Genomic DNA, 16,314 nt, shown 5'->3' on the forward strand with positions numbered 1-16,314 from the left:
AGCTTCCCATATTGAGACCACCAAGCGTATGAAAGCGCAGCTTCTAGGTTAGGATCCTGGCATGTCAGTGACCTCATATCGGTTGTTCATGCTTTGTGCTGCTGAAATGAGACACGCAAGGCTGTGATACGATTTGTAATACACGCTCGAGGTTGAACAGATATACAAATGAATCGCTCGTCTTCACTTTTATCCGGGTTGTATTTCATTCCTGGACTTCGGCTTTTCACTGCGAGCATTGTGGGTGTGGTGAAACCCGCTCAACCTGACCCCTTGGTCGGGCGAGACCGAGCACGGGAGACGACGAGATGACAAGTATAGGGCAAGTTATGAGCCTGAACATTGCTTCTTGCTGTCTGGTCCATGTCCAGTCCATCGTATAAGCGGTACATTTTCAGAGCTAAGGTGCTAAGGTCAAGCTAGACTCGGTCCGGCTCAACGCACAGTCTCAACATAAAGGAAGTATTTCATGGTTTGGTGTGTGCAGGCGTAGAAGTACGCTTTGACCCCGAAGGATGATGTGTATTAGGATGAGTATGATGAACATTACGTCACTGCCACCGGAAAAACTAAATATGATACTTGAAATCCTTAATCCTTAATTACCGACCAACCGTCAAAATCCAAATCATACGAGTAGCCCAAATCCATCCATAAGAAAAGAGAAAGGGAATGCATATCCATATCCTCTGATAGCTTTCTCCTCCTCTTCATCATCTCGAAACACGATAGCATAGCGGAGCATATACACGGCAGCATCAGCATCTTCTTCATCTACATCTCTATCATACCCCATCTGATCAGAAACGCGATAATATAATAATAGGCGTACTTCTAGTACCGATCAATCGTCATCGTCATCCTTTCTCGTCATCCGCATGACACTTTTACCTGTATTTCTCTGCCGACTCGTCTGCTCAACCTAAAATTTGGTCTCGGCTACTTATTGTCATTTGTGTCTAATCGACATCGACAGCTCATCTTCCTGCCCAGTTTCCCAAAGACTCTGCAATTCAAGATCCCAGTCAAGCTCGCTGTTTGACCGGTCCTACACTAGCTGCAAATCACGCGTCATACAATACATCATCATTATTCCATAATTTCCCTGGACCTAAAAAACCCCATTATTCCATTATTCACCAAAATTCATGCTTCGAGCATATCAGTGTACACCAAGACGATTTTTCTTCGACGACACTCCAAGACGACACAGGCGATCAAGCTCACTTACATGCATACCTCAGGAAAGTCAAGGTCACCCTCGACAGACAATGATATTCTAATAATTTAATCCCTCGTAAGACAAATACCTCGTCCTCGTTCGCCACACACATCGCTGCCCATGCTGGTTCCAGATATGGAAGTGGAGCAATCATCAAATGGGTCTGGGGAAGGAGATCGGAATGGCTCAAATATTCGGACAGATAGGATGAATCATCATGTTGAATCGGAGGGTCGGTCAACAGGATCGTCTTCGAATCAAGGCACCAATGTCACTCCTCCAACCTCGGCCTTCGAATTCTCTTTCCCCCCTGTCCATCAAACACCAGATCGACGCCGTCAAGCTCCTCCAAGCAGTATACCCAATTTCCCCAACTCCCACGAACCTCGCAATCCGCCTCCGACGATCCCCTTCTCGCCTTCTCCGACCCAATCCCCTATGGTCAGCTCGCCATTCCGATCGCCCGATCCCCCAATCGCCGAATCGTCTACACGACCGGGATTTAGTCTACCTGTCTCCCAACCTTTCGGCACGCCGTCAGCTGGGTCAGGCGTAAGCTCACCATGGCATGCTTTGGCTGCAACTTCTGGAGCGCCGACTCCATCTTTAGAAAGTGGACCGATGGGACGAAGTAGTCCTCATTTGGGCTACCCGTTCGAACGACTCAATATAGGAGGCAGCTGGAGCGGAGCAAACCTATGGGGCGATGGTGCTCAGGATAGGAGAGGATCGGCGGACTCATCAGGCATGAGTGGCGGACTGGGCTCGAGCCCCGGGAAAGGTTCATCAGAATTATCATCACCACCGCCGGTGAATTTGCCGCCACCTGGTCCCGTGAGAGGTTTGAGTGCAGAGACGTTGCTGCGGTACAAAGCGATGTCCACTTCTGCTTCCGGGAGTTTGAATACACCAATGACCAAAGCAGCCAGTCAAGGAGGAATAGCAGAGCTTTCGGCATCCTCTTACAAGGCATCTTCGAACGATTCCGCGACTCCGCCTCCGCCACTACCGCCAGCGCTTGCGCGACGGCGAGGTTCTTTACCAAAAGCCAGCCTTGGCGCACCCTCTTTATCCTTGCCACCATCTCGCCCCGGCAAATCGCCCAGTCCGCTAGCTTCCAATTCAACCAACTCGTCTCCCGGAACTGGAACAGGAACATCTGGCAAACGTCTTCAACCCATCACTGCGAAATCGCTTATCCCCCTGATTGCTTCACCTTCCACTCTCATTCTCGACGTTCGCCCACCATCGTCTTTCCACGATTCCCACATCCCTACTTCTCACTCTTTACCCATACCGTCAACATTGTTGCGGAGACCCGCTTTCAACATCGAAAAACTAGCTGGTATGTTACAGCCAAAATCGTCCGAGGCAGTGCTGCGTTGGAGGGAGAAGGGTGATATTGTGTTGCTCGATGCAGATAGCGGTAGTGTCGGCCAAGGTAGCGTGTTAGACGGGCTGTCATCGAAGTTCGAAAGAGAGGGATATGCCGGCCATTTGTGGTATGTGAAAGGGGGACACTCGGCTTTGACTCAGGGAGATGTACAAATGACAGCTCAAGGAGATGAAGAGCGTCCGGTGTCTGGAACGACACTGAACAAGGGATTATTGGCTGGTCAATTGGGTACTTTAGCATTTAAGCAAGGTAAGGCTTTGCTTTCTTACCGTTGACGCATCATACTGACTCATCTTTCTTCCCTGTTAATATAGAGTCGACTGGAGCTTCTAGCAATGAGCGCCGACCGCCGCCTGCTGGAGTATCGCCCACGCCAGGTTTCAGCTTGCAAAGCAATCCTTTCAACTTAGCCATGCCCTCAACGCAGACCTCCGCAGCGACCGAAAGACCGGGTAGTCGGTCTGGGCACAAACTTACGTTGAGCGGTATGCCTTCACCCAAGAAAGCTAAATTTCAGCCAGCCAATCCTTTCTTCGACAACATCCGACAGAATCTCGAGTTGTTACATGGAGGAATTACCGAACGTATACCCTTAAATCTTCCTGAACAAGTTATGAGCCGTGTTGAGGATCTACCGGACTTCCTGAAAGATCTGGCAACTATGCCGGAAAAAGAAAGCATGGATCAATTGGCAAAACAGTTCTACGATCTCGAACTCAACGAGCAGAAACGTCTGCAAGCTGTAATGAAATGGCACAGTCAAGGTTCTGGAGGGCTCCTGAGTGATCAGGCTGGGAAGGAAAGTTGGGCTGATAAGCGACATCACGATAAAGAGGAAGTCCAGCGGTTGACGAATTGGAATGGGGAGGAAGCCACAATACAAGAAGACTATTTCCCGTTCTCGATAACCGCAGGAGTTGAAAGAGGCACTAAAAACAGGTATGTCGAATCATCAGCGCTTGCTGGCACAGGATGTTGTGGCTGACGATGATACGTAGGTATAAGAACATCTGGCCTTATGATTTCTCCAGGGTCAGGCTGGAGCAGCCACCGGACTGCGATTCAGACTACATAAATGCCTCTTATGTTCATCCTCGAGGTACCTCTAGACGATACATCGCCACTCAGGGCCCGCTCGATGCCACGTATCAAGACTTCTGGACTTTGGTATGGGAACAGGGTGTCAGAGTTATTGTCATGATCACGAAACAGTACGAAGGTGGCCTGATAAAATGCGGTAACTACTGGGAAAGCACCACGTACGGTAACCTACAACTGCAAATGGTGTCTCAGAGCGGCGGTGAGGATCATGGATATCAGCAGCCAACCACAGGCTTCGATTTTGGCCCTGCCGCTGTAACACCTCGATCGTCATCCTTCCCAACTGGCAAAGAAAAGAACATCAAGCGAGTCTTTAAATTGACCAATCTCGATCAACCCACTGAACCGTCCCGAACGGTTATTCAGGTGCAATGTATTGGCTGGCCGGATTTCGATGTGCCCGAAACTCCAGAGACGTTATACAACCTCATTAAGGATGTAGATGCGGCTGTCGACGAATCGGATTGCACAGGCCCGGCACACGGGTCTGAAAGACCACCTGTACTTGTTCATTGTAAGCATCTTGATTTCTCTGACTCCAAGCGCACTTCACTGACTGAACGATCAGGCTCCGCCGGTGTCGGTCGAACGGGAAGTTTCATCGTCATCGATGCCATCTTGGACGCACTTCGACGGGAGATAAGGCATGGAAGTGATGTCGCGGCATCTCCAACCGATGCCGATCAAGTCACAGCCGGGAACTCATTGTCACCAACCTCGTCTGCCATTCATATACCAAACAAGTCCGCAGACCCTGGAAAAGCCGTATCTTTCTTGTCACCACCATCCGGCGGTGCCTCAATTGCGGATGATATTCAACAAGAGCTGTTCACAACCTCGCCAAACCCGATTAGCTCATCTTCCACTTCGCCTGCTCCACAATCGAGTCGGCCCTTGACCGCAGCTGCTTTGGCCGAGAATAATGCGGATCAAGTCAAAGCCGGTGAAACGGACACTGAGATGGACGTGGATGAAACGCCGTCCGACCTACCCCCTGAAAGGTTCTTCAAACACAGGGGAAGTATATCAACGGATATCTCCAGCGAGACTGGCGTGGATACGAGACGGCCGAGTTTGGCGTCAACAAAACATTCTTCCGACTTCCTCCCCCTCGAAGCGTAAGTGTGAAAGATCGCGGGAGTCCTCGAAAGCTGTCCCGGCAAATTGGCTAATGTGTGGCTTGTCAAACAGACGATTGGCGAGGACTGCCGCTGCTTCAGACACAGAGCATAACGCGCCCATGCCAATCATACGATCAGGCACGAAACCCCGGGCTCCCTCTCCAATCAGCGAAATGGAGCATCCCGTGGCCTCCGTCTTGGAGGGTATGCGAGTACAGCGAATGTCTCTCGTTCAAACCCTGCGACAATACCTGTTTGTCCACCGAGCTATCATTCACAATTACTTGCATATCCTAGATGAGGAAAAGAGCAACTCTGCTTCTGGTGCAACTTCGAGATCCAGGTCCAGATCAAGGTCCAAATCACTCAGCAACGGATTGAGCGGCACGAGCTTGGATACGACCAAATCGAACTCGACTATTGGAAGTACTGGAACTGTTGGTACAGCTGCGACGGACGACGAGGCGCATATGAAACGACGGGCTTCCCCAACAGAATTGGAGGTGGAGAAACCTCATCCCGAATTGGCTTCTTCTCCTCTGATCAGACATCTAGATGACAGTTCCATGGGGAGTGGAACTAGTTTGACCAAAAGACCAAGCTTCAAGAAAATGAGACCTGCCATCGATTCTCTCGCGACTCCATCAAGTGCAGGTTCCGGTAACTCTGCAAATTCAGCAAACTCTGCAAATTCGCTTTCTTCGAACTCGAACTCGATCTCTTCCGCAGGTAGCGATAATAATACCTCAGCTTTACTTACGTCTCCTCAGAAGAAGGGTCGATTGAGATCACGCTCGAAATTGGCCATGGATGATAAGGCAGCCAAAACTTTTGAATTGGCGTTACCGTCAGATACGTCGGCGCACCCAAATGTGAATAACAATGAGAAGCCATAAGGCAGGGACGAAGCTTCAACTGGACTTTCCCCCACGCCACATCAGTCGATTTTTTGGCACGCATGTCGGTGTGTTCTTGCATGGTATTTTAGGCCAATGTATAACTGTATAATAGTAGCAATATTTCCCTTTTTACTTCACTGTTTTGCTCTCCTCGCTCTTTTCCTTTTTGCAACTTTCCACTTCATCCTCTAGCATTCACCTGCATTCCGCGAATCGAATAGAACAGAACGTTTCACTTGATAGATACCTCATCGTATGAGTACTGTAGCTACTAAATACATCATTTTATCTGATTAGAACCCTTCTTCCTCCGTCCGTTCCCACCTTCCGATGCCCAACGTCACCTTCTTTCCAATGTGTATATATACCAATCACAGGAGACGTGAAATGTGGCATAGGTTCGCGATGGTACTTACTACTGTATCTGTCTTCACACTCTTTACCCCGTTGATATCATGCATTGCATTGTTAGACTGCAGCTTGCAGGCTTGGAGGTCCAGCTCGACCCCGAGGCTACACTACTCTTATGGCATTCCGGGAAAATCGCCTTGCTTCCCCGCCGGGACCCCCACTAAATTAGCGTAAATCAAGCAGGTGGAGGTGGATCATGTGCTTGATGCTTTACTTCACTTTACTTCACTTTACTTCATTTTACTCTGCTTGGACTAGTGTGCTTCTAGCCATTTTCGGTGTGTCATGCTGATGTCTTCGCTTCCCGCTCATTTACACATTGTATGAGAGTCTACGTATGTCCCGTCGAGTTCAGATGAGGATATGACGTGTGGAAAGCGTTCGCGCTCGTGCTCGTGCGCTGGGCATTCGGCATGATCAGCGAGCCAAACAAAGTATAAGTAGATCAATCAATTCTCAAATGATGTGAGATTTGTATTCTCTCTTTCCATAACAGTGTTTCGCGTTGAGAAAGAAGCTGCGCCATGAGGTTGACTAATCTTCAATCGATCGCGCTTCTACTTGGCCTTGTGGAAGGTCATCTGATCGTCCCTCGACAGAACGGTAATGATACCAACACGACATCCAATGGATCAGCTTCAGCTGCTTCTGGTACTGACTTGGCTTCCACCCTCACAACTCATTCAAGTAACGCTCAGAGCATTTTCTCCACTGCCTTGACAACAAAGACAAAGAAAACCTCGGCGGCGGCATCGGTACCAACGTCCACTTCAAGCAGCAGCTTAAACATTACCACCTCTGTGGGATATGGCACGAACGACTTGGGCTGGATACCTTCTACTGCAACTCCATCACCTACGTCAATGGCTACCACGAATAAGAATGCAATTGATGCTTCGAAGACTACCTCGACGGGCGGGACACCGACTCCGGTTGTATTTGGGAATTATTCGGACGAGACCTTGGCTCAATTCTGGGATGATTATGTGAGTATATAGAAGATATCCTCATAGTGGGAGAGGTCTCACTCGACCTCGTACCCGTGCTCATAGATTCTAACGGTCATATTTCACATAACAATCTACCTCATTAAAACGCTCGGGACATCAACAGGAAGGTAATTCTTAGCTGATATGAGGTAATTCGCAGGTTGGTCCAGTACAAGAACCGCCGTTCCGATCCGTGCCCCTTCCACCTCAGCCATACCCACTCCCAGAGGACCCTCCTGCCTTATTACCAGATTACCTGTACACCTGCCCTGAGAACATCTTGACCCAGTACAAGTTCCCGAAAGATTTCTTGTTTGGCTGGGCAACGGCTGCTCAGCAGTGGGAAGGGGCAGTTAAGGATGGAGGAAAAGGTCCGACAGTCTGGGTGAGTCAGATCCTTCGTTGTTATGATCTGAACATCGCTTGACTGATCTCGAATAACTTGGATGCTCATACATGTAGGATTGGGCATCGAGGTTTCCTGGATTCATAGCTGACAACACTACTTCTGGTGAGCACGCACTATTCGCTTCCAGATCTACCCAACCTAGGTCATCGTCTCACATTTTGCGAACAAGCGATGGATGACTGAGATGTGTTGGGCTCGCATAGATGTCGGAGATTTGGGATACTACCTATACAAACAAGGTAAGCCAGGCTGAGACCTACATCCGATCCCTGAGTATCCTCAGTCGATGAGGCTGATCGTGTCTCTGGTAGACATCGCCAGGTTGGCAGCCTTGGGCGGCAATGTGTACTCCTTCTCGATGTTTTGGACGCGTATCTACCCGTTCGGATCGGCGGACTCGCCAATCAATGAAGAAGGTCTGCAATTCTACAAGGATCTGATTGATTATTGCTGGGAACAAGGGGTAGAACCTGTTGTGTCAGTCGGTCTTAGTCAGGATGCATACCTGCCTCGATTCACTTCCGACCTATGTCATTTCCAAGCAAGCATTAGCTGATCCTATATTTTGATTTTTGCTTGTGCTGCCAGTACGCTATTCCACTGGGACACACCACTTGCTCTTCAATTGAAATACGGGGGATTTGCAAATGAGAGCATCATTGATGATTTTGTCAACTACGCTGTGAGTCCATCGAACCAATGGTCCTAAATGGGCGACTCGAATGGCGGCTCGCTCATCTACACCTCACCGGGATGCGTGAGTAGGAAGCTGTCTTCCGTCAGTATAATGGCACGGTCCACAAGTGGATCACATTCAACGAGCCTGTCGTTTTCTGCAGTCAGGTGAGCCAGCGTAGCACTAACTCCGCTTACTGGTGAGGTCGCGCTGACAAGGGAGACTAGGGTGCCTATCCTATTAATGTGCGTTATGCCCTTGATTCCTGGCTTGCGTCATGGGCGGCCTCAATCGCAATGGTCACTCAAGAAGGTTTTTCTCGAACTTTAGCAAACCTTCTCGGGAGGTCTCAATTCGACGTTCTACCCTTATACCTGTAGTTATCACTTGACTCTGGCGCACGCTAAAGCAGTCCAGCGTTTCAGGGAGCTCAATATACGTGAGTGCCCGGTAATGCCTATGACACCGTATCTGTGTTGATGGATCCTGTCGACCGATTCCATAGAGGGACAAATCGCTTTCAAGTCCGACAATTTTGTGTAAGTCCACGTGATCTGCAGGAAGATGCTTCAAAGGCTGATACTGAAGGGACACGCAAAGCGGTGTGCCATGGAGAGAAGGCAACGCGGGTGATCAAAGAGCTGTAGGCAGGCATGGAGTGAGTGCTTTCATCTTCACATTGTCGATATAAATTTGGCGTAGGCTCATGAGAGAATCGCGATTTGTAGGCATATCAGATCGGTATCTTCGCTGAACCAATATACAACACCGGGGTAAGCTTGATTCGTCAGTCCGAATCAAACACCAAGCTCACAAAGGCAATCAGGATTGGCCACAAATTCTCAAAGATGACTTGCCTCCTGAGATTTTGCCCCGATTCACGGAAGAACAGCAAGCTATGATCAAGGGAACTGCCGACTTCTTCGCGATAGACGTGAGCAGATCTTCGTCATCGGCCTTTACTCTACTTTGGGGTCCTAAATGGCGATCCTTTTGCTTCATTTTAGGGTTATCGAGTCGGATACGTTACTGCCCCTCCGGCGGGTTTCGAAGCCTGTATTGCCAATCAATCTGACCCACTTTGGCCGACATGCAATCAAGTCAAGTAAGTGAATAATCCCACCTTCGCTAGCTTGTGCATAGACGTTCAGGCAATGAAGTCGTAGGAGAACATCATACTGACGAGTCGTTATAGCTTCTTCGAGTCGACGCCGTACGAATGGGGGTTAGCAGACTTTGCCGATCCACGAGTACCGTGGCTCCAGAATACCTGGCGATTCCTCCGAGGCGCTCTGAAAGGTTTGACTGAGCAATATCCTACGAGTGGCGGTATATACTTGAGCGAATTTGGTTTCGCTGAGCCAGAAGAAAACGAGTAAGTTTATTCTGGAGCCTCGAGTAGTCATCTCTGGGTCTTGCTGAATTCGAAAAGCGCATTCGACTCCGTGCTGACATGCGCTACTACCCCAAAGACAAGCGTACAAGTATATAGCTATCACTGATACCAAGCGGGAACTATACTTCGCAAGTTACCTGGGAGAAGTGCTCAAAGCTATTCATGAGGACGGAACGGATGTCAGAGGTACTTTCGCTTGGAGTCTAGTTGACAAGTAGGCTCATTTCCTCCACGTGCTCGCTGGTGATTCGACTATCGCTGATGTTGATGTTGACGTAGCGTTAGTATAGCGAAGGATCCTTTTGAACAATAATGGTTAACGGCGCTGATGTTGATCCGATTCCGATAGTTCGAGTGGCAAAATGGATTTGCGGTACGATTCGGTGAGCATCCTCGAGCGTTGATACAGTAAAGCGTCTCTCGCTGATGATGTGTGCTGCCTTCGCATAGGCGTTCAATATCTCGATTTCAACAGGTAAGCTTTGTCGCTCGTCAGCTTTGGTCTAGTCAGCTGATCTCGCTCGGTAGTCCGACCCTCGAGAGGACTGTAAGCCGATGCTCATCGGTCAGGCATGTATTGGGGATCAAGCTGATTTTGTTGAGCAGTTCAAACGCTCCGCTATCTCAATGAGCAAATTCTGGAAGGCGCATCGATGCGAAGGATCTGACAGCTGGAAATAGACTCTTGACGCACGGCGTCAGAGTGGGATCGTATGTCTCACCGAATACTTGGGTAGTCGTGGTATGAGCATTGTTTCAAGAAGAACCCGTTATGGGGATATCGGCGGCGTAGTGTAAGTAATTAGTTATAATGATAGCTCGTCCGATTGAGCGATGAGACTATGTATGTCATGTCTCACTTCGGTTTGCCCTCAAGTCATGCTCAATGCCTCGAGCATGTGCTGACAGGCTTTGCAGATTACGCACGGTCCCCGTCACGCCCATGGTTCTGCTATATTTCTGGGCGCTCGAGCTTAGCATCACTTTGTCAGGCGCCACGAGACCTCAATTCCTCTTTGTTCAGATTCATTTGCCGTTGCATCTTATGACTAAACTGTGATGAGTGCCAGCACTTAGTAGTCTCTTGCAAGACTTCAGTGATTTAATTGAGAGAATTGGAAGTTCTTGTATTTTGATTGTGTGACGAAGTCCTCACAGGCTCAGCTGATTCGTTTGTCTTAGGGAGAAATCTTTCTTACGAGCTTTCCTTATTTTCTCATACTCATCGCCTCTGCCCCGATAACACAATAATATCACAAAGAAGATGGGCAAAGGGAAGAAACGCACGCAAGTTGCCTCCACCAACCAATCGCAGCGACCATCTCCCCACAAGCCAATAGCTCTCAAGATCGTTTCGCCAGCTTTGGATGCCCTTACCTGCGACGCCACCGATCACCATGCCACGTCGTACCCGAGAAAGGAACCCGAACAACAGCACCCCAGAGTCCACCATGAACAGCCCATCCAACCGAGAAAAGCCAGTGCCGCTGATACCCCGAAAATTGTGATTGAGGATCCTCCTCAACAGCGCCAGAAGTTGACTTTGTATGCAGGAGCCGCAGCGAGGGAAGGACGATATGCCTCTAAAAGAGACTCGAAGGGGTTTATGTCTTTCGGTGATGCCTTGGTGGTGATAGATGATGAAGAACATAATAATCCGAATAAATGTCATGATCAAGGTGCGAAAGAGTGGAAATCTAGGAAAATCAACCTCCAGGAGCCGGCCCTAGATTCGATATCACACACGAGTAGGGATTTACCAATACACGGACAGAGGTCTTTCAACGACAATGGTATCCAGAATCTCAATCATAGTGGGTATCGGAGACCTCTCCGAGAAAGACATTTGGTGCAGCCAGAACCGCTCAGACTGTTTGCGCCAAGACCACCTTTCATCCCACATCAATCTGTTGCGCGGCCGACCCTTAGCGGTCCGACTTCGACTCTGCCTTTCCCGTCTGACGGTGCCACTCAGATTCAGAAGCAGGTCCCCCAATTCCGGAATCCGATTGAAACGCGAGCATTCTTATCTGATGCAGGTGGCATTCAGCCTGCATTCTCGCGACATCCTCTGCCCTTAGCGAATCAACAAGCCAATCATCCAGGATATACCAGGTATCTCAATACGGATTATCTGCGATACCTCGAACTGGGTCAAGCATCTTTTCTTGGGGAAGTTGTATTTCGAATACACACTTCTTCATCGGCTTCTCCATTGCTTTGGACAGGCGATCTGGCAACTTCAGGATTTTCCGCCACTTCTTCCATTTTCAGACATATCACGCCTCATTCTTACAAAGCCCTGTTCGATTCGTATGAAAACAGCGGACTTCGACCTACCGGTGATGGCGGAGTATATGCGGAGGCCAAGTGGCTTAGACAACCCCTGATGAGAGAATTGATGATTGATCATATCCTTTGTAGACCATCTAAAAAGCTCATCACTTATCCCAAATCCGGACCCGTTAGAATGAACATCCAAGAATATCATGATCAGCAGGAGGGATATTGGATATCGACTACTCAGTCTACAGATTGGGCTATATTCGAGATCGCTCGGCTGTTAGCGAATCAACATTTGACCGGGAAAGGTGAAAACAAAGTACAACTCGCGGTGATCAAAGTGCACCCAGCCTCAAGGTCAACCTCAAGCTCAAGCATGCCGGGACCATATGGTCGATTTGGGTGGAACGAGAATAGTGGCGGGATGGAAAGGAGGGTCAACCCTTCCGCATGTTTAGGTCATTATGAAAAATCTATAATCTCTCCCAGCAAGCTGCAAGCTTCTATCGAGGCGCGAAGACGGTCGAGCAAGAGTTTTGAAATGTTGTATTGGGGGAAGATATTTGGTGAGACCATAGAAGAGAATCTCATATTCACAGCTCACGTAAGTCTATCAACTCGAACTGAGCCAATTCGCTCCTCTCACAGATGTGCATCGAGATTACTGATCGATTGTTTGGATATCGTGTTTCGGCCACACAGTACCTTCCGTTCAAGCTTCCGGCGAAATTCTGGAAGTACGGCACACAACCTTCAAGTAGGTCGTCGGCCACTTTACCCGGATGGCTAGGACGACTGCGATGGGATCCGAGTAAAGATGATTGGCCCACGGCACGAAGTCAATTGCGGCAAAATTTATATCCGACTACGAAATGGATGGCCCAACCCGTTCACGCGTGAGTGCATTGCGCCTCCTAGTCCTTATGCTCCACCGATGCACGCGAACGGAGGAATCGGCAAGACACTGTTCCCGCTGATAAGATGCTCCTACACGTATAGCTGGGGTTCTACTTGGCCGCCGGTGCCAATACCCAAAGCTGCTCCGGATCAGGGGCGGAATGGAGATAAGGTATCCATGTCGGACAATGACGCATCACTACTAGTAATTTCGGAAGACGAATACGAAGAAACGGATCGTATCGGTTCATCGCGGAAGAGGCACAATGGCACCGATACCCCGATGCTTTTGGTTGATCTCATGAAGTAGAGCTTTACCGTGTAGAATATCCCAGTGACAAGACACGTTTTATACTATCGAACTCTTGTGTAGATACCTATCACTCTTATCCTACCTCACACAAGCCGATGCATTCGTCAGGCTTCGTATTTTACATGGTGTCTGTCTCTGTGTGACTGTCTGTCCGAAACTTAAGGTGATTTCACTTACCAGCGCGTGTACGAAGCGAGTCAAACTGCAAGCCTTAAAGTAACGTGATTTCAAGCTCTGCGTACGAAGGGTACGAGTAATGGTAGGTTATACACGGCAAAGCCGCGCTCGTACGTAGACCCGTCCGTACCTGATGGGAAATCCCACTTGTCATACGGCTATTTACGGGATCGTCTTGGTTGGAAGAGTCCGGCATCGGCAAATCATTGACTAGGAAAATATTTATAGATAAGTAGAAGCACACTTGAGCACCTAGTCTGCTTAACACTCAAGACCCATTCCTTCTACTTGTGTCTCCCATCAAGTAAACGCGCGTATCTCCATTAACAATCAGAAATACGAGTAGGCAAAGACTGCTGCTGTTGTAACGTCCCATTTCGTGATTGGTGAGTCTAGCCATTTTTTCTTGTCGAGAAATTTCGGTCGCTTTTAACCGAGGTGGTCCGCTTGATACGGCTGGAATTGACTCTGGTCCAGACGAAACACGACTCGCGAATGCCATTCTCATCTTCATCACTGACTGTTGGCTTCTTAGTAATCTCCTATCCTTCATCAACACCCATCGCGATTCTTTGGACACAGCCAAAAATCTTATTAGACCTGGAACGAACGCGGAAGTGAACAGCAAACCAACGCAAGATGTCGCAATCAAAGACCAATGTGGTCATCGTAGGAGCCGGTGAGTCGGTATCGACGTTGTAGTCAATGCTGTAACAGCTGATCTTGCAGGAACATGAAATAGGTATATACGGTATGTCTACCGCCTTGTGGATGTTGAAGTCGGGTAAATACAATGTCACTATCCTGGACAAATGCGGGATTTTGCCTGCTCCTGATGCTGCCAGTACCGGTGAGGAGTGTTCTTTACTTCCTCTTGTCTCTAATCACACATAATGGTCGCAAGCTCATACCTGAGAATATCTGTTGCGGTCTAATAGATCTCAACAAAGTGAGTTGAATGCAGCTGGGACATAAGACTCCGATATCCCCTGTGGGAGCCTCAAACTGATCACATGGTGACCGTCCGCTAGATCATCAGATCCGCCGACTATGCCGACCCTTCCCTCGCTGCTCTCGGGCTAGAAGCTATAGATGATCATTGGAGAAACCCAGAATGGGAGAACACATACCACGAGTGAGTCGTCATATCTCTCGCCCTGCATGTTGTACCCAGAGGGGTGACACAACATCGGTACTCGTACGAGTCTTTGAAGCTGATTTCGATCTCTCGACGGGCAGATCCGGTGTCATGGTTTTGTCGGGCGCAGGTGAAAAAGCAGGACAAGAATTTGTATCGAAAGCCTACTCTAATTGCAAGAACCTCGGCATCGACGTCACCTTAGTCAACGGGTCCTCGGACGTGAAAAACATAATCAAGAAAAAAGTTGCTCGAGGTGTACCCCTTGGAGAATTCGGTGGTCGAGAAGGATACTTTAACCCGATCGGAGGATGGGCTGAATCCGGAAGAGCTTTGGAAGTCGGTTTGAAGAAAGTGAGACAGTTAGGAGGAACGATACGATCCGGAGCTGAAGTTCAGGGATTATTGAGAAATGGTAGAAAAGTTACGGGAGTGGAAATTAAGGGAGGAGAACAGGTTAAAGGGGATTTGGTCATTGTTGCTGCTGGGGCTTGGTGAGTTTTTTGATCCCTGCATCAAATCAGATAAAAGCACCACCGGCAAACGATCGAGACGATCGAGCGTTTACTGATTTTAATCTTGAACCTGATTGGGGTTTTGGTCCATTGCAGGACTCCAGCGCTTTGTGCTCAACCTGGATTCTCCGTTCGACTTCCAGACGTGGTTGCTACAGGGTGAGCAGGACTTCTTCACCTTGCCTGTAGATCTCAACCAGGATACACACTGACGTATTTGCTCCATGCACAGCCAAAGTGTCGGTGTCATTCAGCTCACCCCGGAGGAACACAAGAAATACGCAAATATCCCTGTAGTATGTCGTCCTGATCCTCATCATTCGTCCAGGCCTTAGCTTCATCCTTATATCCGTTGTCACACTGCTGATCAGTATCCCAGGTATTCAACCTCGACAACGGATGGTACAACTTCCCGCCCAACGCAGAAGGTCTGATGAAGCTTGCTATCCACGGTGCTGGTGTGCTTTGTCCGGGAGATAACGGAGTATCAGTGCCCCGAACGAAGTTAACACCGGGGGGCGAAAGCGGTGCTATCCCCTTAACAAGTTTGAAGGGACTCAGAGCAGGTCTGAGAGAGGTATATCCTGAATTGGCTAAGAAGGATTTCCTGACCACTCGATTGTGTTGGTAAGTCAGCATTTACCTTTCTCCGACTTGAAAGGAGGCCATGGGGTTGCATTGACTGACCCTCTTGATCAATTATATACAGGTACTGCGACACAATTACTGGAGATTGGTTAATAGACTATCACCCAGATTACGACAACTTGGTAATCGCCTCAGGAGATTCGGGACACGCGTTCAAGTTCACTCCTGTCATAGGTCGAGAGATCTTGAAGGTGGTAGAGAAGAACCCGTCTCCTGAATACTCGGAGAAGTGGTCTTTCGACTACGTGGAAAAGTTGCTTAAGAGAGAAAGCAAGAAAGAACTGTCGGATGTCGATGTTGAAGATCCGGAGCTGGCTAAAGGAGGCGCGGATGTCCGAGCTGGCCAAAGAAAGGTTTTAGATGTCAACGACCTGGTCAGACCTCAAGATCTCTTGGCCAAGCAAGCTAAGCTATAGAGCAGAGCGGATCCAACGGGTCAATTGGCTATATAACGGATCAAAGGATTAGAAGGTTGCGTTGTATTTATTGATGGAAAGCCTCGGGATGCAAGCTAGATTTTTATAGGGACAAAGTGTTCTCATGCATCGATTACACATACTCCTTTGATCTAATCTTATCAGTCACCAGACTACACACCAGACGCACTGACCAGCAAATGCACTGCGCTTTGACCATTGACCCTGCAATCGGGCACCCTCAAGCGGCAGAGCATTGATCCTCTTCCTTTCGAAGCGAGGGGGCTCTTCAGCAGTCTTCGCCATG

At 48.8% G+C, this 16,314-nt stretch overlaps 4 protein-coding genes across 4 annotated transcripts; all 4 read left to right on the forward strand.

Moving 5' to 3' along the window:
- Positions 1 to 1,357: 1,357 nt before the first annotated feature.
- Positions 1,358 to 5,736, forward strand: I303_104579 (uncharacterized protein; the record flags this gene model as incomplete). Its single annotated transcript, XM_065968986.1, has 5 exons — positions 1,358 to 2,867; positions 2,933 to 3,557; positions 3,617 to 4,233; positions 4,288 to 4,837; positions 4,911 to 5,736. 5 exons carry the CDS (start codon positions 1,358 to 1,360, stop codon positions 5,734 to 5,736), a joined length of 4,128 nt encoding a protein of 1,375 aa, XP_065825058.1.
- A 938-nt stretch (positions 5,737 to 6,674) lies between these two features.
- Positions 6,675 to 9,838, forward strand: I303_104580 (uncharacterized protein; the record flags this gene model as incomplete). The annotated part of the gene is made up of 16 exons (XM_065968987.1): positions 6,675 to 7,136; positions 7,300 to 7,524; positions 7,602 to 7,650; positions 7,752 to 7,787; positions 7,860 to 8,025; positions 8,137 to 8,230; positions 8,314 to 8,391; positions 8,452 to 8,469; positions 8,555 to 8,663; positions 8,730 to 8,763; positions 8,825 to 8,882; positions 8,953 to 8,997; positions 9,051 to 9,158; positions 9,232 to 9,329; positions 9,420 to 9,599; positions 9,697 to 9,838. 16 exons carry the CDS (start codon positions 6,675 to 6,677, stop codon positions 9,836 to 9,838), a joined length of 1,902 nt encoding a protein of 633 aa, XP_065825059.1.
- Positions 9,839 to 10,884: 1,046 nt separating this feature from the next.
- I303_104581 (uncharacterized protein) lies at positions 10,885 to 13,110 on the forward strand (the record flags this gene model as incomplete). The annotated part of the gene is made up of 3 exons (XM_018407742.1): positions 10,885 to 12,507; positions 12,606 to 12,799; positions 12,903 to 13,110. 3 exons carry the CDS (start codon positions 10,885 to 10,887, stop codon positions 13,108 to 13,110), a joined length of 2,025 nt encoding a protein of 674 aa, XP_018262953.1.
- An 819-nt stretch (positions 13,111 to 13,929) lies between these two features.
- I303_104582 (uncharacterized protein) lies at positions 13,930 to 16,007 on the forward strand (the record flags this gene model as incomplete). Its single annotated transcript, XM_018407741.1, has 9 exons — positions 13,930 to 13,969; positions 14,033 to 14,140; positions 14,229 to 14,239; positions 14,322 to 14,425; positions 14,530 to 14,922; positions 15,040 to 15,102; positions 15,176 to 15,239; positions 15,323 to 15,570; positions 15,653 to 16,007. The coding sequence occupies 9 exons, from the start codon at positions 13,930 to 13,932 to the stop codon at positions 16,005 to 16,007; spliced, it is 1,386 nt and encodes a 461-aa protein (XP_018262952.1).
- Positions 16,008 to 16,314: the final 307 nt, after the last annotated feature.

This window comes from Kwoniella dejecticola, chromosome 5 (genome assembly GCF_000512565.2).
Source record: "Kwoniella dejecticola CBS 10117 chromosome 5, complete sequence".
Taxonomy (NCBI): Eukaryota; Fungi; Basidiomycota; class Tremellomycetes; order Tremellales; family Cryptococcaceae; genus Kwoniella; species Kwoniella dejecticola.